General features: G+C 57.4%; 2 protein-coding genes and 1 long non-coding RNA gene across 19 annotated transcripts in view; 1 reads left to right on the top strand and 2 right to left on the bottom strand.

The window, feature by feature from the left end:
* Positions 1 to 672: 672 nt before the first annotated feature.
* LOC135284671 (cytochrome b-c1 complex subunit 10) lies at positions 673 to 3,511 on the bottom strand. Its single transcript, XM_064396301.1, has 3 exons — positions 3,430 to 3,511; positions 2,517 to 2,651; positions 673 to 912 (listed from the first exon to the last, which is right to left on the bottom strand). Exons 1-2 carry the CDS (start codon positions 3,477 to 3,479, stop codon positions 2,531 to 2,533), a joined length of 171 nt encoding a protein of 56 aa, XP_064252371.1. The 5' UTR covers positions 3,480 to 3,511; the 3' UTR covers positions 673 to 912; positions 2,517 to 2,530.
* A 2,841-nt stretch (positions 3,512 to 6,352) lies between these two features.
* TCF3 (transcription factor 3) overlaps positions 6,353 to 27,581 on the bottom strand; it is an 83,840-nt gene continuing 62,611 nt past the window's right edge. For 4 of the 17 annotated variants that reach the window (XM_064396048.1, XM_064396049.1, XM_064396062.1 and 1 more), the window contains 12 exons: positions 25,706 to 25,808; positions 25,010 to 25,149; positions 24,762 to 24,885; positions 23,892 to 23,956; positions 23,146 to 23,224; positions 22,111 to 22,184; positions 21,290 to 21,493; positions 19,781 to 19,904; positions 18,890 to 19,052; positions 17,781 to 18,019; positions 13,909 to 14,053; positions 6,353 to 13,011 (listed from right to left, as the gene is read on the bottom strand). In XM_064396048.1, coding sequence (XP_064252118.1) covers positions 13,911 to 14,053; positions 17,781 to 18,019; positions 18,890 to 19,052; positions 19,781 to 19,904; positions 21,290 to 21,493; positions 22,111 to 22,184; positions 23,146 to 23,224; positions 23,892 to 23,956; positions 24,762 to 24,885; positions 25,010 to 25,149; positions 25,706 to 25,808 — 1,458 coding nt within the window. In that variant the 3' untranslated portion in view covers positions 6,353 to 13,011; positions 13,909 to 13,910. Of the gene's footprint in view, positions 13,012 to 13,908; positions 14,054 to 14,739; positions 14,967 to 17,780; positions 18,020 to 18,889; positions 19,053 to 19,780; positions 19,905 to 21,289; positions 21,494 to 22,110; positions 22,185 to 23,145; positions 23,225 to 23,891; positions 23,957 to 24,758; positions 24,886 to 25,009; positions 25,150 to 25,705; positions 25,809 to 27,581 lie in introns of all 17 variants that reach the window. The other 13 variants (XM_064396058.1, XM_064396065.1, XM_064396050.1 and 10 more) reach the window with 10 other exon arrangements.
* Positions 22,873 to 24,353, top strand: LOC135284513 (uncharacterized). Its single transcript, XR_010349865.1, has 2 exons — positions 22,873 to 22,914; positions 23,432 to 24,353. It is a non-coding gene; the product is annotated as an uncharacterized LOC135284513 (long non-coding RNA).

Raw genomic sequence — 27,581 nt, 5'->3', positions numbered from 1 at the left:
AAATTAAGAAAACTGAGCAGTTCTCTGAACCCTTGGTTTTCATCCTGGTACAAAGAAAGACACCCAGGATTTGGGGCCTGCCTTCCTCAAGCCCCTAGAATAAACCAGAAAAGCTTAAAACCCAGACCATTTAAGGGGTCCATGAATTGATGTTAAAAACCCCAAATTCTTTCTTTAAACCTAATTTGAGGAATCTGTCACTATGAAACTCTGCAGTATTGGCTGTGAAAAGTTAACTGCATCCAAGAGGCCACAGTGATCCAGGAATCATGAGCCTAAAATCAACACATCCCTAAGAGTAGCTCAAGAGCTGTAATTGATATAAATAAATCATCAAGCCCAGTATCCTAGCAGCCAGTGCTTGATTCCTGAGGAAGCTGCACATGAAAAAAGGCAACATGTGGCAGGTCTGCCTCAGGACACACAGTCCAAGAAGCTGAAGATGTAACACAGTGCCCAGAGCAGCTGTGGCTGGCCCTGGATCCCTGGAAGTGTCCAAGGCCAGGCTGGACAGGGCTTGGAGCAACCTGGGGTAGTGCCAGGTGTGCCAACCCAAACCAGTCTGTGATTCCATGATTCTGTAACTCAAAACCAAACCAGGAGTCTGGTCTTAAGAACGTGGACTAAGAAGGTAAGACACACACACAATCCCAAAAACCCAAGCCCCGCAAAAACCATTCACTTGGTTTATTTGGTACACCAGGTTTATAAATTACTCCCATCAAGGCAAGATGTGCTGGGAAAGTGCTCAGAGGGAAGTGGTCAGTGAGGGTGAATTTGCTCACAGCTGTTCATGGGAGAGACGGACAGACAGACAGACCACAGCTTGCTGCAGAATCTGTACTGCTTTCAGGGTCACCCAGCGGGGTCTCAGCGGACGGAAGGCTCCCAACACTCTCCAGCAACAGAATCCTACAACAAACACAGAGCAGTCGTTAAGCAGAGCCTCCTGCACACAGCCACAGCAGCCACCAGGAGAGACTTCAAAAGGCTCCAGGATCCAGGCTGGAAGTTTCAGGCACAGGAGCTGATCCAGGTGTGGGTGGGCAGGCCTGGAGTCCCTCTGGAAGGGAGCACAGGCCACCACAGACACATCCCCTTTCTCTGCTCCTCTTTCCAGACACACAAAGTTCCTACTCCAAAATGGGAAACACAGGCTGTGGGCTCAGGAATAGAGCTGTGTTCTGACAATTTTTAAGGAAGGAAAGCCCTCAGCAGGTAATTTAATTGCCTCTACATAACCTGAGAGCTTTTCCACTTGGAAACTTTTCTCTATCCATGCTGGACAGGGCTTGGAGAGCCCGGGATAGTGGAAGGTGTCCCTGCCCATGGGACTGAATGGGCTCTGAGGCCCCTTCCCACCCAACCCACTGGGTGATTTTATGGTTCTATGACTTGTCTGTAAACATCACAACGACCCAAAATGCCTCCAGTTCAGCTGACTTCCAAGAAAAGTTTCATTCCTCTCTTGGTTACAGAAGGATCTGTGCAATACAAAGTTTGCAAACAGTAAATTGTTTAAACTGCAACAATTATTGCTGAAAAAGGACTTAAAAAGTACTGCCTGTGCTTTCCAAACTGACTTCCCTACAAAATACTGTGTAGCTGGAACACAAATAGCTCACTTTCATGAATCAACATTTAGATGTAACTGTTATTCTGACCAGAAAAAACAAACCCTGAGGTGGACAGTTTCCTCAGGACTCAGAGTTTCTCCATTAGCATCCTTTAATGAATGGAAAAATCTTCCTGACTCTCTTCTGTCTGCAGTAAGAAATAAAGAAATCCAAAGCCTGCCCACCAGAAAGAATATGCAGTTAGAGCCCCTACAGAAGGATTGTCTAACTGCTGCTCCAGCTTTAGGAATGGCCAGACTTTCAGAACATTCAGAACAGCACTTCTGATAGGCATTTAAAGAAGCAAAAGAACCAAAACCTTGAGAAAGCAAATCTTCCAAGGAATTTGTGGAATACAATAACCAGCTCTGAAAATTCAATTTACTTTTAATACCACATACAAGGAGCAGAAAGGAGTCTGAATTTGCCTAGCCACAAAACAAGTCCTGAGCTTGTAGCTCTTCTGCTCAGGAACAGAAGTAAACAGATAAGTCAAAAGTTCCAAATTAGCCTGATTTGACCTCCTAAGAACTGCATTATGTTGTAAAGACCTGCTGCTTGCAAAATATTCATTTGAAAAACATATTCTAATGAATATTCCATCCTTCTGGTGCTCTGTGAAGCACCATTTAAAAAACAGAAAAAAATATGATTGTTCCCCAGGCAAAGAAGAAATATCCACTGTCACAACAATACAGGGTTAATGTGTTGGTGTTCAAGTGTTGCAGGCTAGGTTGTCCTGGACAGATCTTGGAGCAGCCTGGGATAGTGGAGGTGTCCCTGCCCATGACAGGGGCTGAACAGGGTGAGCTTTAAGGTCCTTCCAACCCAAACCCATCCGGGATTCTGTGATTTTATAATTCTATTGATTAAGCTACAAGATGTACAACCAAAACTCACCATTAGAGGGAAGCTCAGTCTTCAGTTTTGAACTTGCCGCCGATGTAGGGAACGTACTGCAAGACCAGCTTCCAGTCTGTGGCCCAGATCACACCAACGCCAGCCACACCACCCCATGTCACCAGGGTGGGGGTCCTAAAGGGCAGACACACCCAGGGAAACAACAAATTACCACTGTGCAAGGCCTGGCCGATGCTCGTGGCTGAGGTACCTGAGAAAGTCACCTCTATCAGGAAAAGAGCTTAGAATTCCAGAATACCCTGAGCTGGAAGGGACCCTCGGGGATGCTCAGGGCAGCCCCTGTCCCTGCACAGCCACCCCAACAGCCCCACCCTGAGCAGCCCTGGCAGCGCTGTCCAAACGCTCCTGGAGCTCTGGCAGCCTTGGGGCCGGGACCATTCCCTGGGCAGCCTGGGCAGTGCCAGCACCCTCGGGGCCAAGAGCCTTGCCCTGAGCTCCATGCCAAGCCCTGCCACAGCTCGAGGAGCCTCCCCTCAGTTTCCCGTGCTCCAGCTGAACGAGCCAAGGGCCCTCAGCCGCTCCTCAGAGCCTTCCCGAGCTCTGGTCCCAGGTGGGCCGCAAGCCCTGCCCGCGGCTCTCGGCCCCTCAGCCCGGCCCGAGCGCTGCTCCGCACCCCACCACCCTCAGCGACCCTCAGAGGGCGCGGAAGGAACGGGGAGGCCTCGGCCAGAGGTCGCGAAGGGGCCGGGATGCCCTTCAGGCTCCCACAGAGCGCGCTGAGTGCGCGGCCGTGCGCGGAGGACGCGGTGAGGAGAGCGCGGAGCCCCGGGCCCGGCGGACAGCCCCGGGCCGGGCGAGCAGAGCCCGGCTCGGAGCGGACAGAGAGCCCGGGGTGGAAGCGGGCAGGCGCGGGCAGCCCCAGCGCGGCGCGGGCAGCCCGGCAGCTCCTCACCAGGTCCGCAGCAGTTGCGCGTAGCGCGGCCCCAGCAGCTGGCTCAACATGGCGATGGCGCCGCCTCACAAAGTGACCCCGAGCGGCGGCGGCGGCGGCGCTGCGAGCACGCGCGGGGCTGCAGCGGGGCGGGGCTGGGCGCAACCGGCCCGCGCGGGGCTGCGCGGGAGCCTGCGGGGACTCGGGGCGCCCTGAGGGGACACGGGGCGAGCTGAGGGGACACGGGCCTGAGGGGACACGGGCCTGGGGGGACACGGGCTGCCCTGAGGGGACTCGAACCACCCTGAGGGTACACAGGCTGTCCTGAGGGGTCTCGGGCACTAAGGAAACACCAGCCAAGGGAACACCAGCCCAGATGGGACACGAGCCCTGAGGGGACGGGCTTGTCTCTGTGCTGGGGGGGACGCGAGGCCTGAGGGGACACGGGCGGAGGGGACGGGCAGGTGGACACGTGGGATGGACAGATGGACAGGTGGGATGGATGGATGGATGGATGGATGGATGGATGGATGGATGGATGGATGGACGGACAGGTGGGATGGATGGATGGATGGATGGATGGATGGATGGATGGATGGATGGATGGATGGATGGATGGATGGATGGATGGATGGATGGATGGATGGACGGACAGGTGGGATGGATGGACAGATGGACAGGTGCAACACGGGGTCAGGGGCAGGACTGGAGGCGATCACCTGCAGCTCCCCCTGCACCTCGCAGCTCCGTGGACAGGTGGGATAGAGATGGATGGACAGGCGGAATGGATGGACAGACTGTCCCCACACTGGACAGGGGACACGAGCCCTGAAGAGACAGTCTGTCCCCATGCTGGGGAGGGATGAGAGCCGTGACACCAGCCCTGAGAGGACATGAGCTCTGAGGGGACACGGGCTGGGGGAAGAGGCTGTCCCCACAGCGGAGGGAGGACAGCAGCTGCCCTGGGGGAACCGGCTGTCCCTGCACTGCAGAGGGGACGTGAGGCCTGTGCTTGCACCAGAGAGGGAACAGAGCCCAGCACAAGCCCTGAGGGGACAGGATGTGCCCAGGCTGGAGAGGGGACACGGGCCCTGAGGGGTGGCAGTGTCCCTGCACTGAGCTGGGACTGCTTCCCAGCCTCTTGTGCTGGAGGGAAGTGCCCCCTTCCCAAAGTGATGTCCCCAGAGCCCGTCAGTGCCCCCTCAAACCACCCTATCATGGCCACTCAGTCTCCCCCAACAGGAGAGGGAGTTTCCAGCCAGGTTTTTCAGGAGAGGGTCATAAAATCACCATCAATTCCATCGTGTTCCCCAGGATCTGCTCGGAGCTTGCTCGGCCGCTTGTGAACGTGCAGGAGAACTCTGGATCAGACACCCCAGAGCAGCTGTGGCTGCCCCTGGATCCCTGGCAGTGCCCAAGGCCAGGCTGGACAGGGCTGGGAGCAGCCTGGGATGGTGGGAGGTGTCCCTGCCCATGGGGTGAGCTTTAAGATCCCTTAGAACCGAAACCATTCCGTGATTCTGTGATTGTCTGGCGGTGCAAGCATGACATGACATTTGCCCCTAGGATCTGGTAGTCCCATCCCAGCTCATCTCCAGCTGGTAGTGACTCGTCTCCAGTGCTGGCAGGAGCTCACTTGGTGGCCAGTGCTCACTGAATGCTCTCAGCAGCCCCTCTGTGCTGCTCCTTGCTCCTGCCCTCCCCAGCCCAGGCCTGCTCCGGACACTGGCACTTGCCTGCTTTATGCTCCACCTTGTGCATTTGTTGAGCATCCATCTTCCAGGCTGCTCCCAAGCACACGCTTCTCCCTCGTCTGGATCTGGGCTGTAAACAGCTGGCACAGGCTGCCCCGGGCAGTGGTGGAGTCACCATCCCTAGAAGCATTAAAAAAATGTGTGCATTTGGCTCTTGAGGACACTTTAGAGGTGGACATGGCAGTGCTGTTGGGACTGGGTGATCTTCAAAGTCTCCCAGTCTCAATGATTCTGTGGTTTTGTGATGCAGTCTAAGGAAGGACTGTCATCCATGCACCCAGAGCAGCTCAGGAGGGGCAGAGCTGCCTCACTGCTGAGAGAAGGCACCCAAGGCTAAGGAGATTTAACCAGCCATTGCCAGAGCCACTTCCAGTTAGTCCGGACTGTCTGTCCTGCTCTGTGCAGACAAGCCTCGAGCCAGAGCAGCACAGTGAGAGCACAGGCAGCAGACCTGGGGAAGGAAGGCTGCTTCCAGCAGGGGCCTCGGCTCTGGAAGTGTGCAAGGCCAGGCTGGATGGAGCATGTGGCCCAGTGGAAGGTGTTCCCACGCGTGGCAGGCAGTGCAATGAGATGGGCTTTATGGTCCTTTCCAGCCCCAATGAGTCTGTAATTCTGTGACAGTCCTGGGGGGCAGGAGAATGGAGCCAGGTGGGGGTCGGGCTCTTCCCAGGGAGTGAGGGACAGGAGGAGAGGAAACGGCCCCAAGTTGTGCCAGGGAAGGTTTAGGTTGGATATTAGGAATAATTTCTTCCCAATGAGGGTTGTCAGGTACTGGCACAGGCTGCCCTGGGCAGAAGGGTGGAGTCACCATCCCTGCAAGTGTTCAAACAATGCATGTGGCACTTGGGGCATGGGTTAGTGCTGAACTGACTGCTGGACCCAGTGATCTGAAAGGTCTTTTTCAACCTTAACGACTCTGATTTGATGAACTTCTCCCATCACCAGTCTGTGCTGGGCTCCTGGATGGGCTGGGGGCATTTAACTGGATTTGAGTGGATTTTTTGTGGGTACTCCCCAGGGGCAGAGGCAAACAACAGCATGCAGGAGGCAGGATCCACACCCAGAGCAAGTGTCTGAAAACCTGGCTCGTGCTTTCTTTTGTTTTTTAGTACAAGGCAAAGCCTTTATTCCAACTTTTCATTCCTAGGGGTACAACATCTGAAGGACACACATGGGGATAAAAAAAGTAATATTGTTATAAAATGTCACATTTATTGCTACATTACTGTTATATACAGGACAGTTCTCAAAATCTACTTTAAAAAAGTTAGGATTATTTAAAAATTCCAAATAATCCAGCCAGCTGTTTTGACACTTGTATAAAATTATTTAAAAAAATGAAAACAATTCATATCTTGAGGCACTCAGAAACACAATTTCATCCCCCAATTGTGATTCATTTCAAAGAGCAATGCATTTCCCACCCCCAAATACTTTATTTTTTTTTATTTTTTGCTGGGTTAGGCATATATATATATATATTTACTATATATATAGTTCAAAACTATAATGTGTATCTGATTTAAGAACAAGGATTTCAGCCACTTAAGTACATCTGGATTTACAGGTAGGCAGCATAAACATCAAAAGCAAGGACCATTTTTCATTTTAAAGGCCAAAAACCAAAGACAACCCATAACTTTCTACAGGGTTAAAAATAAACAACTTCCGCAGGCATCTCCCATCTGCTCTCCCACCCCCCATTCCTACAAAAATATAAAGAACATCCCAGGAATGCTTTGTTTCCAGAGAGCTGGAGCCCTCGGCACCCAACAGGTCACTCCCAGCGCGGGGTCCCCCCTGCCCTGCCTCCCCAGGCACAGGAGCAGCGGCTCCTTCCCTCCCAGGTGCTCCATGGCACAAGGTTTGCCCAAAAGCTGGTGGGTTCTGCTCGTTTGGGAAGACGTGGCCCTGGCAAGGGGGACCCGTGGTGTCCCCAGCTCGCTGCCTCCAGGAGCCCCACGGCTCCCAGGCACAGCCCAGGGGTGCAGGACACAGCCCAGGGGTGCATGGCACAGCCCAGGGGTGCAGGACACAGCCCAGGGGTGCAGGACACAGCCCAGGGGTGCATGGCACAGCCCAGGGGTGCATGGCACAGCCCAGGGGTGCAGGACACAGCCCAGGGGTGCAGGACACAGCCCAGGGGTGCATGGCACAGCCCAGGGGTGCAGGACACAGCCCAGGGGTGCATGGCACAGCCCAGGGGTGCAGGACACAGCCCAGGGATGCAGGGCACAGCCGAGGGATGCAGGGCACGGGGATGCTCTTTGGCCAAAGGCCTTGGTACCAGGACATCCCCTTTGGAAGCAGAAACGCCTCTGCTCTCCTGGGCTGGTGCTGCAGCCACGCTGGGCTGAGATGTCCAGGGGTGAGTGTTAGTTAGAGCCTTGCTTGGCTGGGCCAGGGTGGGAACGGGGAGCCCTGAGGAGCAGGAGGGGTACAAACCCAGGGGAACAGAGATACCAGTGTGGAGACCCACGACAGGAGTGCCCTTGGCCCAGAGCTGGGCTGCAGATGGACACACAAGGTTTGGCAAAAGGTCACGAGGAGCCTGCACCACCCTCCTAAGCAGAGCCCCCTCCCCGTGGGAGTCCTGCAGGCACAGCTCTGCTGGCTCCCCAAAAGGGCTGAATTGTCCTGGAAATCAAAGTACAGAGCACCAGGTCCCCAAGAGCAGGGAGAGGCAGCTGTGCTGGGGGACACTGGCAGCACCCACCCCTCAAATCCTCCTGCCTGTGTCCCAGCTGATGGGCAGCTGCTGGCATGGGCTGCCCCTCTGCCAAGGGGAACAGCTCAGAGATGCTGGCTGGAGAGACTGGGGAGCATGGGAGGAAGGGAAACACCCCTTCAGGCTTGTGGTGGCTGAAGGAAGAGCAGCCCCAGCCAAGCCTGAGGCTCAGGAGTTAGAAGAGGGCAGTCTGGGCAGCAGCAAGGTGGAACAGAGCTTCTCCTTTCAGGGGGATGAGGGATGCTGGCAGAGCCCCACCAGCATGGAGCAGAAGGCACAGGAGGATGAAGGGTGCGTGCAGGAGCCCCAGGACCAGGCCCTGCCCCTGCAGTTCAGTGCTCAGTATGAGCTGGGTGCTCCTACAGTCTCACCTGCCCCCTCCCAGCTCCAGAGCACAGGTCTCAAAATGCTTTTGGAGCTGCCAGGAATGAAGCTGGACCCTGAGGGCAGCAGGGAGCAGGAATTACAGACAAGAGCAGAGAGAACTGGCTGGGCTGGGATCTGCAGAGCCCTGGAAGAGGGGAGAGGGATAAGATTTGCATAGGATTTTTACCAGGGCAAAGACCTTGTGCAAGCTCGGGGTACAGAAAACAGGCCTTGCTATTGCTGGTGTTGGGCAGGAAGGGGGAGTCCAGTGGCCAGGGCTTGCTCTGGGTTTGCCAGCACTGCAGCTGGGGGCTCAAGGCTTGTTCTGGCCCAGCTCCATCCCCAGCTTTGCTTCACCTCCCACAGCCCAGGGATGGAACTGCAGCTGGCCCAGGCTCCCCAGTACAGCACAGCAGGGCCTGCAAGAGGAACTCGGGTTCCACTCGCCACAAAGTTGGCAGCAAAGCTCAAGGGGTGCAAGGGATGGGGGGGTGCCAGAACCTCCTGTTTCTCCATCCCCCACAACTGGAACCACCCAGCAAGGGCCCAAAGGCTCTGCTGGCTTCAGTGGGGACACTGGTGGGGCACAAGGGACCTGGAGAGCAGTTTCTGCCCTGACTCTGGAATTACAGCCTCCTGAGGAAACCACAGGTTGAGTCCATCCTTCCTGCCAGCACGGCTCTGGGGGGCAGCTGTGAAAGCAGGGGAGCAGAGAGCCCCGAGAGCTGCTGGCTGGGGCTGTGAGTGGGGGTCATGGGCAGGGGGGACTGCCACACAGCTGGAATTCTGCCCCTGGGCTGGGGGCTGTGACAGGGGGGACTGCCACACAGCTGGAATTCTGCCCCTGGGCTGTGAGCAGGAGCAGCCACATTGCCACCACTGCCTGAGTACCAAGCCATGGGAGGCTGCAGCTGCTTTGCTCTGGGGAAAAAGCAGGTGAAAAGGGAGAAAACAACAATCTGCCATTTTCCCGTTGACAGACTGGATTGCAGATGCTCCCCAGTCCTGTGGCATGCACAGCTTGTGTGCAGGGGGGCAGGGGGCTGGCTGAGCAGGGCAACAGGAGGGCCCTGGGCTGGGGACACAGGAAATGTCCCATGGCAGTGCCCCAGTTCTGCTACTCCACGGGGATGCAGCCTGGGGAAAGAGGGACTAGAAGCTGCACAGAAGGGAAGGCATCTGCCCCATCTGATGAAGGAAGCTTTGGGGGGGCTCAGTGGCCCCCAAAGAAGAGGGCACGTGTCCCCAGGAGCAGCCATGCAAGCAAAGGCTGAGAGAGGAAGGAGAAGATGGAATAAATGGCACCATACAGCATGTCACCCCCCGTGACACCTCTCCTGGCAGCCCCACTGCTGTGGGGGACACAGGCAGGCAGAGGAGCAGGTCTGGGGATCTCTAAGATCCCAAGTGGAATGGAGCAGAGCTGTGGGCTAGAGAGGTGCAGACCTGGCCCTCACTGACCACACCTAAAGACAAGAGTTTCATTGCTACAGAGTGACATTTCAGGGCTGGGCTGGGGGTATTTTGGGGACAGCACCTGGCAGTGGTTCTTTTTAGAAAAGCCACTTTCCCTGGCAGATTACAGGCACCATGTTCACACTGAGCCAAACACATTGGCAAGACAAAGGAATTTTTCCTTGCTGCTCTTCCCAGTTGTTCCCTGAGCACCTGGAATGCAGAGATGCCACTGAGGCCACACTGGGCTGGCACACAAAACTGTCACCCTGTGCCATCAAGGCAGCTCCAGGGACAGCACTGCCACCCCCTACATTGTGCTTTTGAGATGATCTCTCCAAACCCTGCCTCTGAGGGCTCATGCTCAAGGATCTTCACCCAAGTCTTGCCATGGAAGGAAGCTGGCTGGATTTGCTGTCAGAAGTAACATCTTAAACCACCTAAATGCAGATGAAAAGCCCCATTTTTGTTGCAATGCCTGGGGATTCTGGGATGGTGAGAAAGGCTCTGGCTCATCAGGATTCCTCCTTGGCCTACAGGACTAGGAGGGGATAAAGAAGTTCAGCAAATTTGTGAACAACTCATAAATCTTCTCAGGTTTCCACTTTTGTTGAATTTATGGATTTTTCTTGACTAGTCCTTTAAGTCCAGTTGCCCATTCTTGCCACCTCCAATTCTTGGGGCAAAATCAAAGGGTTTGTGAACCACTTTTAATTTTTTTTGTAGGGTTTCAAGCTTTCCAGGGCTGGGACACTGCTCCATCCCTCCTGGTCCTGGGACAGGGGCACTGAGCCAGCCAAAACCCCTGAGCAGTGGGTACTTTGCAGTGTCACCAATGGAGCAGGATGAAACAGAAAGCAGCTGCTGAGCCCTCCAGTTTGCTCTCCAGAGCATGAATGGAGTCAAGGCTGTCACAAGGGGAGAAAAACCTCATCCATCTCCCTGCCCCCTGCTCCAGCACCCACAGGAGCCCCAGGGAGGGAAGTGTTGTAACCTGATGAGCTGTTTAGGCTAAAATGTGTCTGTTGACACAGGCAAGAAGCACCTGGGTTACTGGAACCACTGAGTTTCCTGCCCTTCCCAGGGACAGAGCTGGGGCTGCTGAGGTCTCACCACGCAGAAGGAATGGTGAGAGCACCCAAAAGCTTCAGAGTGATGGCTGGATGCTGGGGAGCCCAGGGCAGGGCCAGGGGCAGCAGGGACAGTCCCATCCTATCCTGGCACTTGGAGTGGCTCAGCTTGGAGCTGCCACAGGGGCTGAGGCCACAGTGCCCAGCGTGGGTGGCAGATAAGCACTGCCCTGAGCACTTCCAGCAGAGCTTGCCAGAGCACAAAGCACGTGGAGGAGCACCAGGTTATGCCAAGAGCCTGGGGTTGCTGGCAAATGCCACAGGACCTAATCCTGTTTGCCAGTCCCTCCCTTTCCCTGTGCCACAGCAACACAGCTTCCCCAGGAGCCCAGGCTGGAGCAGCACAGGGAGAGATGGAGCCTGCAGGGGAGAGGGGAGTTCCCCACATCCCCCAGACCAGTACCCATGTCTCATGCACCATCCTGCCTGACTGGGCTCTGCAGAGCTGGGAAGAACCAGGCACAAAACGTTTCACAAGGGGAAGGAGAGGGAAGAAACAAGAGTAAATTCCTGGTGGATGTTTTGCCATGGCCATCTCCAAACCGGCTGCTGCAGCCCAGAACTGCCCAGCACCTCTTTGCTCCACACCTCCAGGGCACCCAGAGGGGCTGCCAGGGATCCTCCTCCTGCTGAGCACACCAGAGTGGTCTGGAGTGACTGGGAATCCCTTGGAGTGAAGGGATAGCTGGCTGCTTGGAGCACACGGACAGGAGCTCCTGCTGCCCTCCTCCCCAGTGCCAAGGGAGGAGCCCATGCACAGGTGATGGTGGCCACTCACATCCCGTGGCAGTGCTGAGCTCAGTTTGCCTCCAAGGACGCCTGGGAGATGTGACAGCAGGTGACAGTGGGGTGTGAAGCCACCCCTCTCCCCGAGGCAGCATTTTGCATTTCCGATGGCTCCGGTGCGAGAAGGGATCCTGCTGCTGCTCACGGCTTTGCCCAGGCTGGAGTGGCCAGCTCGCTGCTCCTTCCCTGCCTGCAGCACCCTCAGGCTGCTGCTGCCCGGCCTCCTGGCCCCGTGTCCCGGCCTCCTGGCCCCGTGTCCCGGCCTCCTGGCCCCATGTCCCGGCCTCCTGGCCCTGTGTCCCGGCCTCCTGGCCCCGTGTCCCAGCCTCCTGGCCCCGTGTCCCGGCCTTCTGGCCCCGTGTCCCGGCCTCCTGGCCCCGTGTCCCGCTGCTGCTGCTCCGCTGCCTCCGCCTCCTGCCACGCTCCAGCTTTGTTCACTTGGTCTTTGTTCAGTGCTGCTCCTGGAAGCGCCTCGGGCAGCTCTGCCCTGTGGAACAGGCTCTTCCCTGTGCATCCCTTGCTGCTCTGCTCACCTGGAAGCGCCTCAGTCCCTGGTTCTCCTGCTCCCGGGGCTGTTCTCTCCCAGCATCTCCGGGACAAGGCCAACCCCGCCGAGCACCTCGGTCACTGCCGGGGCAGCGGGAGCACTGCTGCCACTCGCTCTGCTGTTTAACTTCCTTTTCCCAAATCAGAAGTGGCCGAAGAAAAGAGATGGTGAATTCAGCACGAGTTTGTTTTTTGTCATGGAAGGTACAAGCCAGGCAAGGAAGAACATTCCCTCACTGTGGCTACATTCGCTTTTAGTGGCTTTCCGAGCCGAATCTGAGAATTCCTCTCTTTATATCCAGTCTCTCTTAATACAATTTTAATATTCTGGTTGATCCTAAAGATGCAACGTTAACTATAGAAACAGCAGCAGAAAAGCGGAGGGTACAAGACATGTTTTTATACAAAAAAAAATCTTTTCGTTGCTTACAAAACATATGCAAAAGAAGCTAAAAAAACCAAAAGGCATTGCTATTTGTTCTACATAAAAAAATCTCATAACTAATGTTCTTTTTTTTTAAAAAAGAAATATCAAGCTTAGGCACAATTTTGCTGCTGGCTGCTTGTGAACAAGCCAAGAGAACACGCCACCCCCTCCTAACTGAGTGATATGTATTGACTGTTCTGCACTTTATACTTAAGGCAATTTTTTGTTTCCGTTTTGTTTTTGACAAAGTGTTTTTTCCACCCCTTACGTCACGCCAGGATCCGTCTGCGTGTGTCAGTATGAGCAGTACTGTTCATGGTTCATGGTTTATGGTTTATGGTTCAACAGGGTTGCAGGTCACACCGAGGGTTTTCTTCCTACAGATCTCCATATCCAGAGGAACAAAAAGATCTACAAATGAAATAATACAATAAAAGAAAAGTCTGAAGTGGTAGAAGCCCAAATGAGAATAAAACTGTGCTCCTTGCACAGGGGGCCCCAGGGCTCCTGCTGCAGCTTGTCCCTGCAGGGCTGCAGCTGAGCTTTGCCTTTGTTTTGGTCAGGCCATCCCCAGGCACCCACTGGGGCAGGGGACACCAAGGGACTGTGTCCTCTCCAGGCACTCCATGGGATCAGCTCCTGACCTACCACTCCTGGATCTGCTCAGTCCCCCCACCATCTCTGCACTGCTCAGATGCTCCCACGGTCCCTTAAAAGTGGAACCAGCCCTCTGGAGCCTGTGCCTGCCACAGCCTCACCAGGGCATTTTCACGTTCTCTGACTCTCTTGGCATTTCTGGGACCTGCCCATTTCCTCTCATAGACCCACAAGGAAAAGGAATTGCTGGTTTCCAGTAGCCATCGAGGGCAGGACTGGGAGGTGCAGAGCAGAGCTGGGCCCACTCAGAGAGCTCCAGCCCCCCCATCCCAGCTGTGGGACTGCACTCTGCTGTGGGCCAGAGCCTTTGGGTGGGGGGCCACAGGACACAGAGAGAATCATGGAATGGGTTGGGCTGGAATAGACCTTGAAGCTCATCTTATTCCACCCCTGCCATGGGCAGGGACACCTCCCACTATCTCAGGTCACTCCAAGCCCCTTCAACTTGGCCTTGGACACTTCAGGGATGAGGCAGCCACAGCTGCTCTGGGCACCCTGTGCCAGGCCTTGCACACATGCAAGTCACTGATTTCAGGGAAATGAAGCAAGGCTCCTGCTGAGGGAGCGGGGCTGACCAGCCAGAGCACAGCAGGGCATGGGCACAGGGCTGGACCCACCCTGGGATGTGGGATCAAAGGTGGGGAACAGTACCTTTACATGTGTCCAACAGGGTTGTGACCGTCTCCTAGACCAGGATGGGAAGCTGACAGTGTCATCTGGGGGTCTCCTACCACTCCGGACACTTTCTCCTCTTCCCGACGTTTCAAGCAGGCCGCTTTTGGGTTCAGATTGCGCTCTGTGCCCAAAACAGCAAGGGAGGGGAGCAACCTCAGTCTGGGCAACAGCATCACCCTGGCAGCAGCGTCCCAGAGGGACAGCAGGGACCTGCCAGGCAGGCCTGAGTGAGCAGATGAGCTCCGTGCAGCCCCCAGTCCCTGCAGGACCTGCCAGGCCCCTCCTCGAGCAGAACCCCAGGCCCAGCTGCACCCCCACTTCAACATGGGATCATGGAATGGTTTGGGTTGGAAGGAATATTAAAATCCATCTTGTTCCAACCCCCTGCCATGGGCAGGGACACCTTCCACTATCCCAAAGTGCTCCAAGCCCCGGCCAACCTGGCCTTGGGCACTTCCAGGGATCCAGGGGCAGCCACAGCTGCTCTGGGCACCCTGTGCCAGGGCATCTCCATGTGCTTGTTACAGGAACCCCCAAGTGCCTCAGCCAGCACTCAGAGTTGAGGACTGAATTTTCCAAAGCTGCTTAATGGGATCCAGGTGCCAAATTATATCAAGCATGAGCAGAGAGAGAGGTGAGCCTCAAATCCACCCCGGGCCAGGGCTGGGGAGAGCTCAGCAGCCGGAGGTGCTGCTGGTGCTGCAAACACACAGCTGAGACCGAAAGCAGAGTCAGGACAGAGAAGCAGAGCATGCAGAGCCAGGGGGAGAGACAGGCCCCGAAATGCACCTGCCAGCGGTACCATACCTCGTACTTGCTGCTCCAGGCCCAGAATGACCTGCACGGCCTGCTGCAGGATGATCAGTTTGGTCTGTGCTTTGTCCGTTTTTAAGTGCATCTGGCACATGCGTCCCAGCTCCTTAAAGGCCTCGTTAATGTCCCGCACACGCACCCTCTCCCTGGCGTTATTGGCCATTCTCCTCTCCCGGTCCCTCAGATCTTTGTCCTCCAGTGACAAGGCCTCGTCTGTACTGCTGGGTTCACAGCACCACAGGGTTAGTCGGGGGTGCCACCGAGGGGGGCTCTATGTTGCCGTGCTGGAAGTGCTCCGGGTGTCCACTGGAAATGGCCCAAACGGCCTCACTTTGCAAAGCCAATTCCTCCGGGTGCTTCCCAGAGCAGCCCAGGCTGTGTCACCTCTGCAAGCCCGGGGAAGGTGCTGCCAGCACAGGGCCAGGTGCCCAGGGGGCTGGAGGGGCCACTGGGGGCAAGGGTGGGCATTGATGCAGCATCACCCACCAACACCTTCCACCCTCTGCAAAATTTTGCCTTCCTGTTTGTTCTCAACTGAAAACTCGAAGACTGGGGGAGGCTCTCGGCCAAAAATGCCAGGTTTGTCCCCCATGGTGAGATTTTGGCAAGAAGCAAATCCTTCTTTGTAAGATTTCCTTCCCAATTCCATTCCAAATTCTGCAGCTTCCAGTGCTGGTGTGTGAAGCAGTGGTGCTGCAGCAGCAGGAGCAGCCTGGCCTGGCACCCTCTCAGGAGCCAGGGCTGCCCTGAGGATCAGACTCGGATGCAGACACTGAATTCTGATCTTTCCACACAGCCAAAAGCCTGCCAGAAGGGGTGATTTTTTTTCCAGGCACAGTCAGAAGCTCTGGGAGAGCCCCCACTGCTGACAGCACCCCTGGGATGCCTGACACAGGCAGGGATGGGGGAAGCAAAGTTGTGCTGGCAGCATCTTGAACCGTGGCCTTGCCCATCCCCCTGAAAGTCCCAATTTAAACGCAGACGACCTTCTCCCCCAGAGCAAAACTTGCAGGAAGACACCTGTCTGAGGAGGGTCCTTGGGTGAGACCTGACACTGGGACAGCCTGTGGCCTCGAGCTCCTGGGGAGCCATGTGGGATAAGCCTCTAGCAAAGAGGGGCTGCAGAGTCAGAGCCCCCTGGAGAGCCTCCGGACAGTGCACGGCATGTGAAGGGGGAGCAGGGGCTCCCTGGCAAGCAGTGCCTGTGTGGGACAGAGGGCTGCCCACTGGCCCTGCTGCACCCTCTCCTTGCTGCCTTGTCCCTGCCTGTGTCCCCTCCTCGCTGCCCCAGCTGGCCCTGCCACCTCCTCTCCACACACCCAGCACAGGTGGGGGGACGGGGCCATCCTGGCACCTGTGTCCCCACACAGGACCCCAGATCCTTCCTCCAGCACAGGCTGGTGGCTGCAGGTCCTTGCTGGGGGCCAGTCCTGGCTGGTGGCTCCCCCAGCAGGGACAAGGCTTGGATGTCACACCTGGGCAGGACAGAGCCGTGTCCCCACCACCAGCACGTACCACTGCAGCTTGCACTGTGTGAGGATGGGATGCTTCGGCTGCCCTGTGCCCCTGGGGGTCACCAACCAGCCCAAAACTCCTCAGTCTCCTCCCTTCCCTTCCTGCAGCTGCTGTGGCACTGGGAGGATGCTGGCAGCCCCCATGGCACACAAGGACCTGATGGCAGTGCTGCCAGAGGGGGTGAGGGTGGTTTTCTCTCCTGGAAAGCAGCACAAAGCCAAGGAGGGGACACTGTCTGTCTGCACCATCTGCTGAGGGAGCCTGCGGGGCTCAGCCACCTCTCTGGCTGCCTCCAGGAAGGGTTTAAAAAGGGACAAGCGTGGGAGACCAAAGTGAACACGGTGCCAACTCTGCCTAAGCCCTGCCCCACCCTCAGTCCTGCCTGGGATCCGTGAGCAGCAAGTACAAGGTAGAGTGGGACCACCGAGAGGTCACGGCTGGGGCATGTCTGTAGGAGATTGGAAAGAACAGAACCAAAAAGTAAAAACTTGAAATAAAAAAAAAAAATCAAAAGGAAGGGGAAATTAAAATAGAAGACAGGAAAAAATATACATGTTATGAAAGGCAAAAAATTACAAACTGAAGAGAGGCACAAAGGACTCCAACATCAAGGCACAGCAAGGCCAGCAGAGAGGAGCACAGGCAGGCACAGCCCCCGACGCGTGTTACACAGCTCTGCAGAGAGAAAGGGGTTAACCTGCCCGGGCAGGAGCATGCACTGCGGGATGGGGACAAAGCAGCCACGTCCTGGGGCGGATGGCACAGCCGGGACAGCCACCCTGGCTCCCTCCTGCACACACACCATGCTGCACGTGTGGAGGGGAGCGAGCAGGGTGTCCCGAGCAGGGTGTCCCGAGCTGCCCTCAGCGTGTCACCAGCTGCCCTCAGCGTGTCCCCAGCATGCCCTCAGGGTGTCCCGAGCTGCCCTCAGGGTGTCCCGGTGAGGGCAGAGGCTCCAGGCTCGGAATGCACAGTGCTCCCAGCCTGTGCTGGACACCGGGGCAGGCAGCCAGGGCTGCTCAGCCCGGGGCATCCCGCTGCCCTCGCACAGCTGCCCCGAGCCCAGGGCTTTGCCAGGTGCCACACGGCAGGAACAGGAGCCCAGAGCCATGTCAGGCACACCCAGGGGAAAGGAACGGGCTCTGTGCTCACAGCAGCCCTTGGAGCCGGCAGGACTGGACCCCTCTGGGGGATTCTCTAGTGGGGTTTCTGTCACTTTGCTGGCCAAGCACTGAGCACTCCCGGCTGCGGGGAAGCAGGATGGCACAGGCGTCCCCGCGGGGACAGCATGCAGCACACGCGGTGGCAGCGGGGGACAAAGGAGAGAACAGCAGGGATGGATGCAAAAAAAGGCAAAAAAAAATAAATTAAAAGGACATCGACAGCCTTGGGTTGGTTCCCAAGGCCACAGGGGAGAGAGACAGTGCGAGGCACCACAGCACGTCACAGGAGACAGACAGACAGACAGCCCCGTGCCGATCAGGTACGTAAAATATCACCACTCCGGGACCCTCACTGACCTCTAACTTGTTGCTCCAGGTTCAGTATGACTGATACGGCCTGGTGTAGGATTAGCAGTTTGGTCTGCGGTTTTTCGCTGTTTAGGTGCAGCTGGCACATGCGTCCGAGCTCCTTAAAGGCCTCGTTGATGTCACGAACCCGCAGGCGCTCACGGGCATTATTGGCGACCCTCCTTTCTCTCTCTCTCTCGGCTTTTTGCTCTGGGGGAAGAAGATCGTCCTCCTCATCCTCATCTTGACTAATGGTTTAAAATAAGAACGAGACAGGGACATTCCTCGTGTGCACTCTCAGCACTGGTCAACTCACAGACAAGAAACACACGGTGACGCGCCAAGGTGCCGAGCCCCCCACGTGCCCTGCCAGGACCTGCTGGCCTGTGCCACGCGCAGGGACACGCAGGGGCTTCGCAGACAAGCAGTTAAGGCTCTTCTTCTGCCTCTTTTTTGTTTTCTTTTGTTTTTAAACAGCAAAGAAAGAAACCACAATGTGATTAAGGCCTGAGCTTGTTGCCAGGAGTGTGCAGGATGGCCCAGACAAGGCCAATGCTGGAATCCCCAGCTGGAATCTGGGAAGATGCAGCCCTCTGCCTCCAGGGCAGGAGTGGGGCTGGTGCTGCCTCTCTGGGCACCATCACCCTGCTGAGGTCTCCGAGCTGGTGGCAAGGCCGCGGAGCAGCCAACACGCTGAAGGACTCCACCTGAGCCACTGCCACTCCTCTGGCTGGATGTGACAGAGGATACAGGAGCCCAAAGCAGAGAGCAGAGATGCCCCAAGGCAGGGAAGGGGTCAAACCATGTCTGACTGGGGCTGAGCACTTGCTCTTTCCCTGCACAGCCCCAGGTGCCCACAGAGGCAGGTGAGGGATGAGGTGCATCCCTCTGCTTTAGGAGCATGAGGGTGCCCTGAGGCCATAGGGACAGAAGCCAGCAGGAGGGTGACAGGGACCCCTCCCCCACACCAGGCTCCAGGATGGGCAGGGGCTGGGGGGTCTGTGCCACAGGATGACCCCAGGCCAAACCGGGCCAAGCCCAGTGCCTGGCGGGTCCTGGCAGCTGGACCCCAGCCCAAACACCCCTGGCCTGGCAGCAGAGAAAGTGAAGGGAGAGACCTGTTCAAAGAGCACCTTGTTCTGTTCCGGGAGGGTTTTAGCTCCTTCTTCTCCTCTTCTGAGTTATCTGCCACCGAGGTGTTCTCCTCATCCTCCTTCTCTTCCCTCTTTATCTCGCTCGTTCCTGAGGAGACGCTGCTCCGGCCCAGCCCCCCGGACAAGCCTGCAGAGAGAGCACAGCCACACGCACAGCTTGAGGGACCTGACCACACAGGAGGCTGGGGGGGTCCCCAGGCTCTGCTCCTGCAGTGGCATCCCAAACTCATCCTGCATTGCTGCCCCACACTCAGGGAAGGTGTGAGGGTGCTGCCTCTGCCCTGCTGATGCTCCCTGTTCTCCCTCTTACTTCCCAGACCCTCCAATTTGGGAACCCAACCTACACAGCAGAGCACTGGGAACTGTGCACCCACACCTGGCAGGGGGAACAGGAAAATACAGACATGTAGGGTTAGATGGGATATTGGGCAGGAATTATTCCCTGGCAGGGTGGGCAGGCCCTGGCTTGGGGTGCCCAGAGCAGCTGTGGCTGCCCCTGGATCTCTGGGAGTGCCCAAGGCCAGGCTGGACATTGAGGCCTGGAGCAGCCTGGGACAGTGGGAGGTGTCCCTGTCCATGGGAGGGTGTGAAACAGGATGAGCTTTAAGGTCCTTTCCAAGCCAGACCATTCTGGGACTCTGTAAAACCTCTGGAAAAGGCTCCAAGTAGAAACTGCCCTGTGAATGCTGCAAGGAAGCACCAGCCTTGCAGGGACATCATCCACCTCCTCCCTGGCTGCACAGGCCTGGACCCAAGCCCCACAGGTGGCTCCCCACACCCTCAGCAGTGGCCCTTAGCACAGGTGAGCCCTTAGCACAGGTGAGCCCCACCTGCACCCGTGCAGAGCTGCCTTACCACTGTACGTGTCCTGCTGCCTGCTGAGGTCCGGGAGCGAGCTGGCCTGTGATGGAAGTGTCACATGGTTGTGGAGCAAGCTGGGGTTGCTGGACAGCCCATCTTCGGGGTGGCCTCCTCCCACCTGCAGCACAAGGAGCAGAGTGAGCCTCAGGGAGGGGAGCAGGCAGTGGGGACATTCAGCTGAGCAGTCACCCCAGGCCACCCCCAGCTCCAGGCTGAGGCACTGCTGGTGCTGCCCTCACCCCCCCACCCCTGCAGCTCTGGAGCGCAGGAGGGCAGAGCCAGCCTGCAGCAGCAGCTCTCTGGGACTGTGCTGGGGACACTGCAGCTCCCTGTCCTGAGCAGGAGCTGCAGCCAGCCCAGAGCCCCTGTCACTGCTGTCCCCTGCCCCGAGGAAAAGCCCCTCTGTGGCCAGTGCAAGGCCAGCACAGCAGAGAGGACACGTGTCCTGTGTCCACTGAGCACCACTGTGCCTGCACCTCCCTAGTGCCACCGGAGCAAGGGACACCCCAGCAACATGAACTTGGCTGCAAAGGGGCTGCAGGCAAAGGGTGAGCGACCCTGCTGAGCCCACAGCCCCCAGGCAGTGCCACACAGGCTGGGGACTGACAGGACAGACCAGCCCTGCTGGCTCCGCAGCTGGCAGCAGCCTGCAGAGGACACGTCTCATTCCCTGCTCAGAGCAGAACCCAGGGAGCCTAGAAGGGGATCACAACTGCTTCTCTGGAGACTGGAGGGGTGTCACTGTTTGCTGCAGCAGGCAAGCAGCTCTGCCAAAAATGTGCTGCTGTGGTCACCAGCCTCTAGACAAGGGGGACCCAGGTGACCCTGCATGGGACGCCAGCATCCACGTGCCCAGGGTGCCATGGATCCATCACATCCCTGGAGCTGCAATGAGCCCTCACACACCACAGAGGGACGTGGTGCCTGCCCATTCAGAGTTCCTGGTGACAGCTGCCACTCCTGTACCCACTGGATCCCTCTTCTCCTCCCTGCATAACCTAGGGATGCCTTGAAGTTGTTTTGAGGGATTTTCAATCATGTTGCAGGGAAAGAGCAGCTCTCTCACCACCTCTGCCTGCCCTGAGAAGGGGCACAAGGGAAGGGCACACAGAGCTTGTGCCAAGGCTGGACTCAGTGTCCCCAGAGCAGCTGTGGCTGCCCCCAAAATCCCTGAAGTGTCTAAGACCAGGCTGGACAGGGCTTGGAGCATCCTGGGACAGTGGAAGGTGTCCCTGCCATGGCAGGAGGTGGAACAAGATGAGCTTTGAGGTCCCTCCACCCCAAACCACTCTGGGATTCTGTGACTCAGCTCTCCCTTGCAGGAACATGGCAGTGACTTCTCTGCCTGTCACCCATGCAACGCTGCCAGCACCTGACCCAGCCTGGACCACACTGAGCTATTCCTGCACCACAGGACACGTCCCTCTGAATGCCATGTCACACCACACGTGACACGTGTCCCCAGCGTGTCCCTGCCAGCTGCCACATTGCTCCCACACTCACCAGACTCGGGTGCCTGTTCCCCAGGGCCATGACTGAGGCGGGGAAGGGCTGGCCCAGGCTGCCCACGGCAGCACTGTGTGCTGGTGCTGAGCCCAGCAGCCCGTGCATGTCCCCGTGGTTGCTGGGCATGGCAGAGGTCTGGCCCACGGCGTGGTTCCTCAGCACGTGGATGGCTTCATCCAACCTGTCTTCCATTTTGTTTTGCTGGAAGGGCAGGACAGAGAGAGGTTTGTGTTAAGTGCCCCACCCCTGAAAGCGTCCAAGGCTGGAGGGGGCTTGGAGCACCCTGCTCTAGCAGAAGGTGTCTCTGCCCATGGCAGGGGTGCAACTGTGTGAGCTTTAAGATCCCTTCCAACCCAAACCTTTCCATGATTCCAATCCAATTCCATGACTGCAATCCCATACAGCCAGCAGCCCCCTGCTGCTCTGCACTACAGAATGGCTGGTGGCAATCCTGGACTCAGGAGCCACAGGGCAGGGATGAAACAACCCCCCAAGCCAGTGCCATTCCCCGAAGGCACGACGGGTCACATGAGTGGAACTGCTCAGGGCAGGGAGGAACCTGCCAGGAATCCCTTGGGCTGGGCCAGACCCCCGGGATGGACTGGCTGGGGCAGTGGGAGGGTGCCAGGCTGCCGGGGGACTGCAGGTCAGGGATGCAGCACTCGGCTCTGCTCAGCTGCTGCTACCCAAACATTCATCCCTGCCAAACCAGCTGATTCCAGGCGTTCAGGGGAGAGGGTGCCACCCAAAACCCCTTCCCCACCAAGGCCTGAGGCAAGAGAGAGAAAAGGTGAACCCGGAATTTTTGTGCCACTCACCAAAGTGTGGAGGCTCCCTTCGTAACTGGGAGATAAGGCACCCGCTCCGCCCGCCCGCGGCCACTGCGACGAGCCTGGGGACAAACGCAGAGCTGGGACCGGCCATGGCCACGGCGGCCACTAGATGGGGCTGGAAGCTGGGCCACCGCGACGGCTCCCCGGCCACCGAGGCACACAGCACTGCTCGGGCACTGCTCGGGCCACACCGGCACCACCCGGCCCGGCACAGGCCACTGGGGCACCACAGGGCACTGCATGGGCACCATGGCACTGCACAGGCCACTGGGGCACCACAGGGCACTGCACGGCCACCATGGCACTGCACGGGCACCATGGCACTGCATGGGCACCATGGCACTGCATGGGCACCATGGCACTGCACAGGCCACTGTGGCACTGCACAGGCCACTGCATGGCCACCATGGCACTGCATGGGCACCATGGCACTGCACAGGCCACTGAGACACCACATGGGCCGTGATGGCACTGCACAGGCCACTGTGGCACTGCATGGCACTACATGGATCACCAAGGCACCACATGGACCACTGCAGCACCTCACGGGCCACCACAGAGCTGTGTGACACTGCACAGACACTGTGGCACTGTGTGGCACTCTGAGCTCTGCCCTGGCTCAGCCCTTCAGGCCTCGAGAGGTGTCCCAATGTCCCTGGTCCCAGTGACTCACTGTGACCTCAGGGCCAGGTTATGCTGCACCCTGGGCACAGGAAGCCTGGGCACCAGCTCTGCTGGGCACAACCAGACCTGTCCTGCCCAAGGGGACCAGGAATGGGCTTTCAGCAGGTGCTGAACGTGGGTTTTAGCCCCTGGCTGCTTCCCAGGTGCCACTGCACTTCTCCCACGGGGGCAAATCCAGCCACAGCCTCTGTGTAGGGACAGGGTCAGGAAGGGCAGGCAAAGGTCCTGGGGCTGCTGCCAGCCCTGGGCTGAGAGTTTGGGCTGACCTGGGAAATTCAGTGCCTGGGAGGTCCCCAAAGCAAACCCCACCCCCCTGACCCTCACACTGTCACTCACCTGCGAGGCCCTGCGGGGACCCGACCGGGGTGGAGGGGTTGGAGGAGAAGTTATTGCTAGAGTGGTCGGGGGAGTAAATCTGCAGGGACAGAAGGGGCATGGTCAGCAGTGCCACCCTGAGCTAGCTGTCCCCTCCCAGTGGCACCCACCACCTGCTGGGACCTCCCTTCTCAAACCCACAGCCAGCACAAAGACCATGCCCAGTTCCCCCCAGTTCCCCCATTAACCCTGGGGTCTCTCCATGTCCCCACTGTCACCACCCCTGAGTGCAGCCTCTGCTCTTCAGGTCCCCTCTCAGGAGGAAGCAGGAGCTCTCAGGAATCGTTGCAGGGTCACTGTCAGCACCCCTCTGCCACTGTGCAAGGATCACTGAACAGGACATGGGCAACTCTCTGGTGACCCAGTGAGACCAGTGCCCTCCAGTTTGAACCAGCACACACAGGGCAAGGACTACTGGGACCTGCAAGTCCTGCCACGAGGTCTGTGTAGGGTGGTCTTGGCAGAGCAGCACCAGGCTGGAAGGGCACAGAGCAGCAAATGGGGCTGCAGGGCCACCACAACCTCAGTTTCCCCATCCACCAAAAGGTGCTGGGACTGAGATGACAGCACATGGAGAGGGGAAAACCCTCCCTCAGAGGCTGCTGTGGATTTGGGGTGCATTCACCACATGTGTGCATGTTCCCTGCTGGGCAGAGGGTCCCTGCAGCAGCAGGACTGGGATGGTCAGGACTATCCCAAACTCTTACCGAGGCCAGAGCCTTCCCGAGCGCGTCTCCGGAGCTCCCGGCTGTGGTTCCTCTGTTACCTGCCAAGAGACACAGATGCCACTGCCAGGACCCCAGAGCCCAGCAGGACACAGTACCCTACAGGGCCTTCTCTGGGGCACCTGCTCTGGGGTGGAAATTTTCTGCTTTTAGTGCTTTGCTTGAAAATTAAATGTTTGTCCAGCTCGGACATGGGGCACCTTCCCCTGGAAGCCATCAAGGGGCTGCAGGGACATCTCTGCAAGCCCTGGGCTGGAGGTGTAGTGCCACCAACAGCAATCAGACATCTCTGCTGCAGCACAGCCACTGCCATGGGGCATCTCAAACCCCAATAGCCACCAAGGCACTGGATGAACCTAGAGGTCTCTTCCAACTTTAATGATACTTTCATTCCATGAATCCCAAACTTCCTTCTCTATAGAAAAACAAGGTATTTTCTACAAATCTGTGTCAGGATCCTCATTTCCTGGGGAGCACGAGTTCATTTCAGTAACAGCTTCAGCAGGGTCAGAGATTAAAGCACTTGGGGGTTAACGTGGTATCCAAACCCAGCACAAACATTCCTGTTCTGGATCTAGGGGAGCAGCTTCACACAGCTGTAAATCCATCCCACAACTCATCTAAGCCACAGCACCTCCAGGAGATAATACCAGAACTGCTGGGCTCCTCCCACACTCAACCTATGAGGTGTAAACCCCCAGAGCAGAACCCAGAACCTCCCTGTGCCTCTTCCCCGGGCAGAGACTGCAGGCACAGGTGCCACACGAGGGTGCCTGGGTGTGTTGGATGCCTCAGGCACCAGGTCTGCACAAGGCCTGGTTTTCCAGGTGAGCCTGTGCCTGGCCATACCCATGATGGTGTCGGTGCCGCTGATCGGGGGGGTGTGACTGGACACTCCGTACGCCGTGGAGGCCGAGGAGAAGCCGGACACGGAGGGGAGCCCGCCGTTCACCTCTCCGGAATGCAGCTGGTAGTTCTGGCAGGGAGGGGGAGCGCGGTGAGAGGGGCCCCGCAAAAGCTGTGGGGTTCAGCAGCTGGGGCCTGGGCCCACAGCCAGGGCACAAGGTGCCAGGGAGGGGACAGCCACGGGGACACGTTACCATGCGTTCGTGCTGGTGTAAACTGTTGAAGCTGCTGGGCTGTGGGAGCGGGGACGAGGAGCTGCCCAGCATGGCACCGTAACTCGACTGGCTCATGGCACCCGGGGAACTCCACAGGTCTGGAGAGTTGTGGAGTCCATCTGCAACGAACCCAGAGCTGAGTGGGGCAGGGACAGCAGGAGGCAGCCCCCAGGCCCCAGGGGGGAACAGGTCAGCCCTGGCTGAGGGGCTGGGACTGTCCCCACCATGTCCTGCCTGTGCTGAGCATCACCCACTGAGCAAATCAGGACAAACTCTCTGGGACAGGGCCAGGAGCCCGCGAAGGGCTGGAGCTGTGGCAGGGCTTGGCATGGAGCTCAGGGCAAGGCTCTTGGCCCCGAGGGTGCTGGCACTGCCCAGGCTGCCCAGGGAATGGTCCCGGCCCCAAGGCTGCCAGAGCTCCAGGAGCGTTTGGACAGCGCTGCCAGGGCTGCTCAGGGTGGGGCTGTTGGGGTGGCTGTGCAGGGACAGGGGCTGCAATCAACGATCCCTGAGGGTCCCTTCCCACTCAGGATATTGGATGATTTTGGGGCTGCATTGTGTCTCATGCACTCCTGCCCTGAGCTCTCTCCAGATGTGCAATCCCTCCCATGGTCCATACCAGGGATGGCTGCCCCTGCTCTGCCTTGTGGGATCACAGGGCTGGGAATAACTCACCTGTCATGTAAAAGGCTCCAGGATACACAGTGCTGGGAGGTTTCGAGGGAGTATATCCAGCTGGGTCCCTGCTGTAGTCATCACCTGAGTTGGATGGATACACCTGTGGGGCAGGAAAGGGGTTGAAGAGAAGGCCTTGGTCAGTCCATGGCCCCACATGCTCACCATGGCTGCCCCCAACCCTGCACAGCTTAAACTTTAAACCCCAAACTTCAGCAGTGTTTGACCACCTCTCCTCTCTGTATGGCAACAGAGCAGCAAGTCCTTCACTCAACTGACCTTTCAAGGGTGTGGAGGGACAGGAGCCAGGGAATGGCTGCCAGTGGCAGAGGGCAGGGCTGGATGGGAGATTGGGCAGGAATTGTTCCCTGGCAGGGTGGGCAGGCCCTGGCTTGGGGTGCCCAGAGCAGCTGTGGCTGCCCCTGGATCCCTGGCAGTGCCCAAGGCCAGGCTGGGCAGGGCTGGGAGCAGCCTGGGACAGTGGCAGGTGTCCCTGCCATGGTAGGGGTGGCACTGGATGGGCTTTAAGGTCCCTTCCAACCCAAACCATCTGATGAGCCCAGGAGCTTTGTTTTAATTCATCCCACAGCAGATTTGGAGGGAGAACTGGAGCAGCCCAGCCAAAGTCCTCAAAGGGCACAGCCCTACATGGAGCAGGGCAGGGGACAGGGCACAGAGGACAGGGCACAGAGGACAGGGCACAGGGCTCCTCTCTGATTGTTCCTGTCACCCTCCTTGGTCCCCAGAACCTGCCCAGCTCCAGCAGAAGTTTTGACTCTGCTCCAGTTCCGTTTTTCCATGGTTATAACTTTTTTTGGGTAACCACAAAAGCCACCACTGCTGCAGTGACTCCACACTGGGGGGACGGGCTGGGTGATGGCAGTGGGCACCCATGTGGCCTTGGGACCCCCCTGTGCCAACCCTGCCCTGTGCCAGGCTCCTGAGCACAGCCCCCACCCAAAGCCCTCAGGGAAACCAGGCTGAGGGGAAACTGAGGCACGTGGGGCTGAGCAGCCCCTCATAGCTGTTGTCACAGGGGAGGGACAAATCTCAGACAGCCCTCACACAGCTCTTGGGTCAGATTTCTGCAGCACTGCTCAGCTCTGTGATTTAACAGCACATTAAGCAGAAGAAAAAGCTTTTCCTTCCCTTCTAAATTAACCAAACCCATCCTAGAAAGCCTTGACCGAAAATCAGCTTCTGCCAGGACAAAAACAGACTTTTCTTTTTTTAAAGCAGAAATTCGACATGCAAAGAAACCGAAATGGCATTCAAAGAAACTGAAATAGCACTCAGATGATGTGAGAACTTTTGTCACAGGTTATTTTCATCTCCTTTGATTCATTCTGAAACCGATAATCTTTTTTTTTTAATCCAGCTGAAAGCAGAGGTGGGGCAGGGGCCAGGCTCTGCCTGGCACACACAGCTCTCTTTGGGAAGGAAACTTGCCTGAGTTTCTTTTTCCCCACAGCCAGCTGCTCCCTTCCAGCCCTTGTCCTCACCAGCAAAAAGGGACAAAATTGATGGTGTGAATAAAAGACACAATCAGAGAATCCTTAAGGCTGGAAGAGACCTTTAAGATCAAGTCCAACCATGAAAGCAGCAGCACCACCACGTTCACCACTAACCCATGCCCTCAAGTGCCACATCCACATGTTTTTTGAACAATTCCAAGATGGTGACTCCACCATGGCCCTGGACATCCTGTGCCAGGCTTCCTTTTGTTTAAAAAATTACCCCAAAGCCCTCCAGAAATCCAACAAGGTCAGTGGAGCTGGAGAAGGGTCTGGAGCTCCAGGAGAGGCTGAGGGAGCTGGGAAGGGGCTCAGCCTGGAGAAAAGGAGGCTCAGGGGGGACCTTGTGGCTCTGCACAGCT

Source organism: Passer domesticus, chromosome 21 (assembly GCF_036417665.1).
Source record: "Passer domesticus isolate bPasDom1 chromosome 21, bPasDom1.hap1, whole genome shotgun sequence".
Lineage (NCBI taxonomy): Eukaryota > Metazoa > Chordata > Aves > Passeriformes > Passeridae > Passer > Passer domesticus.
This window is presented reverse-complemented; position numbering and strand designations above follow the sequence as displayed.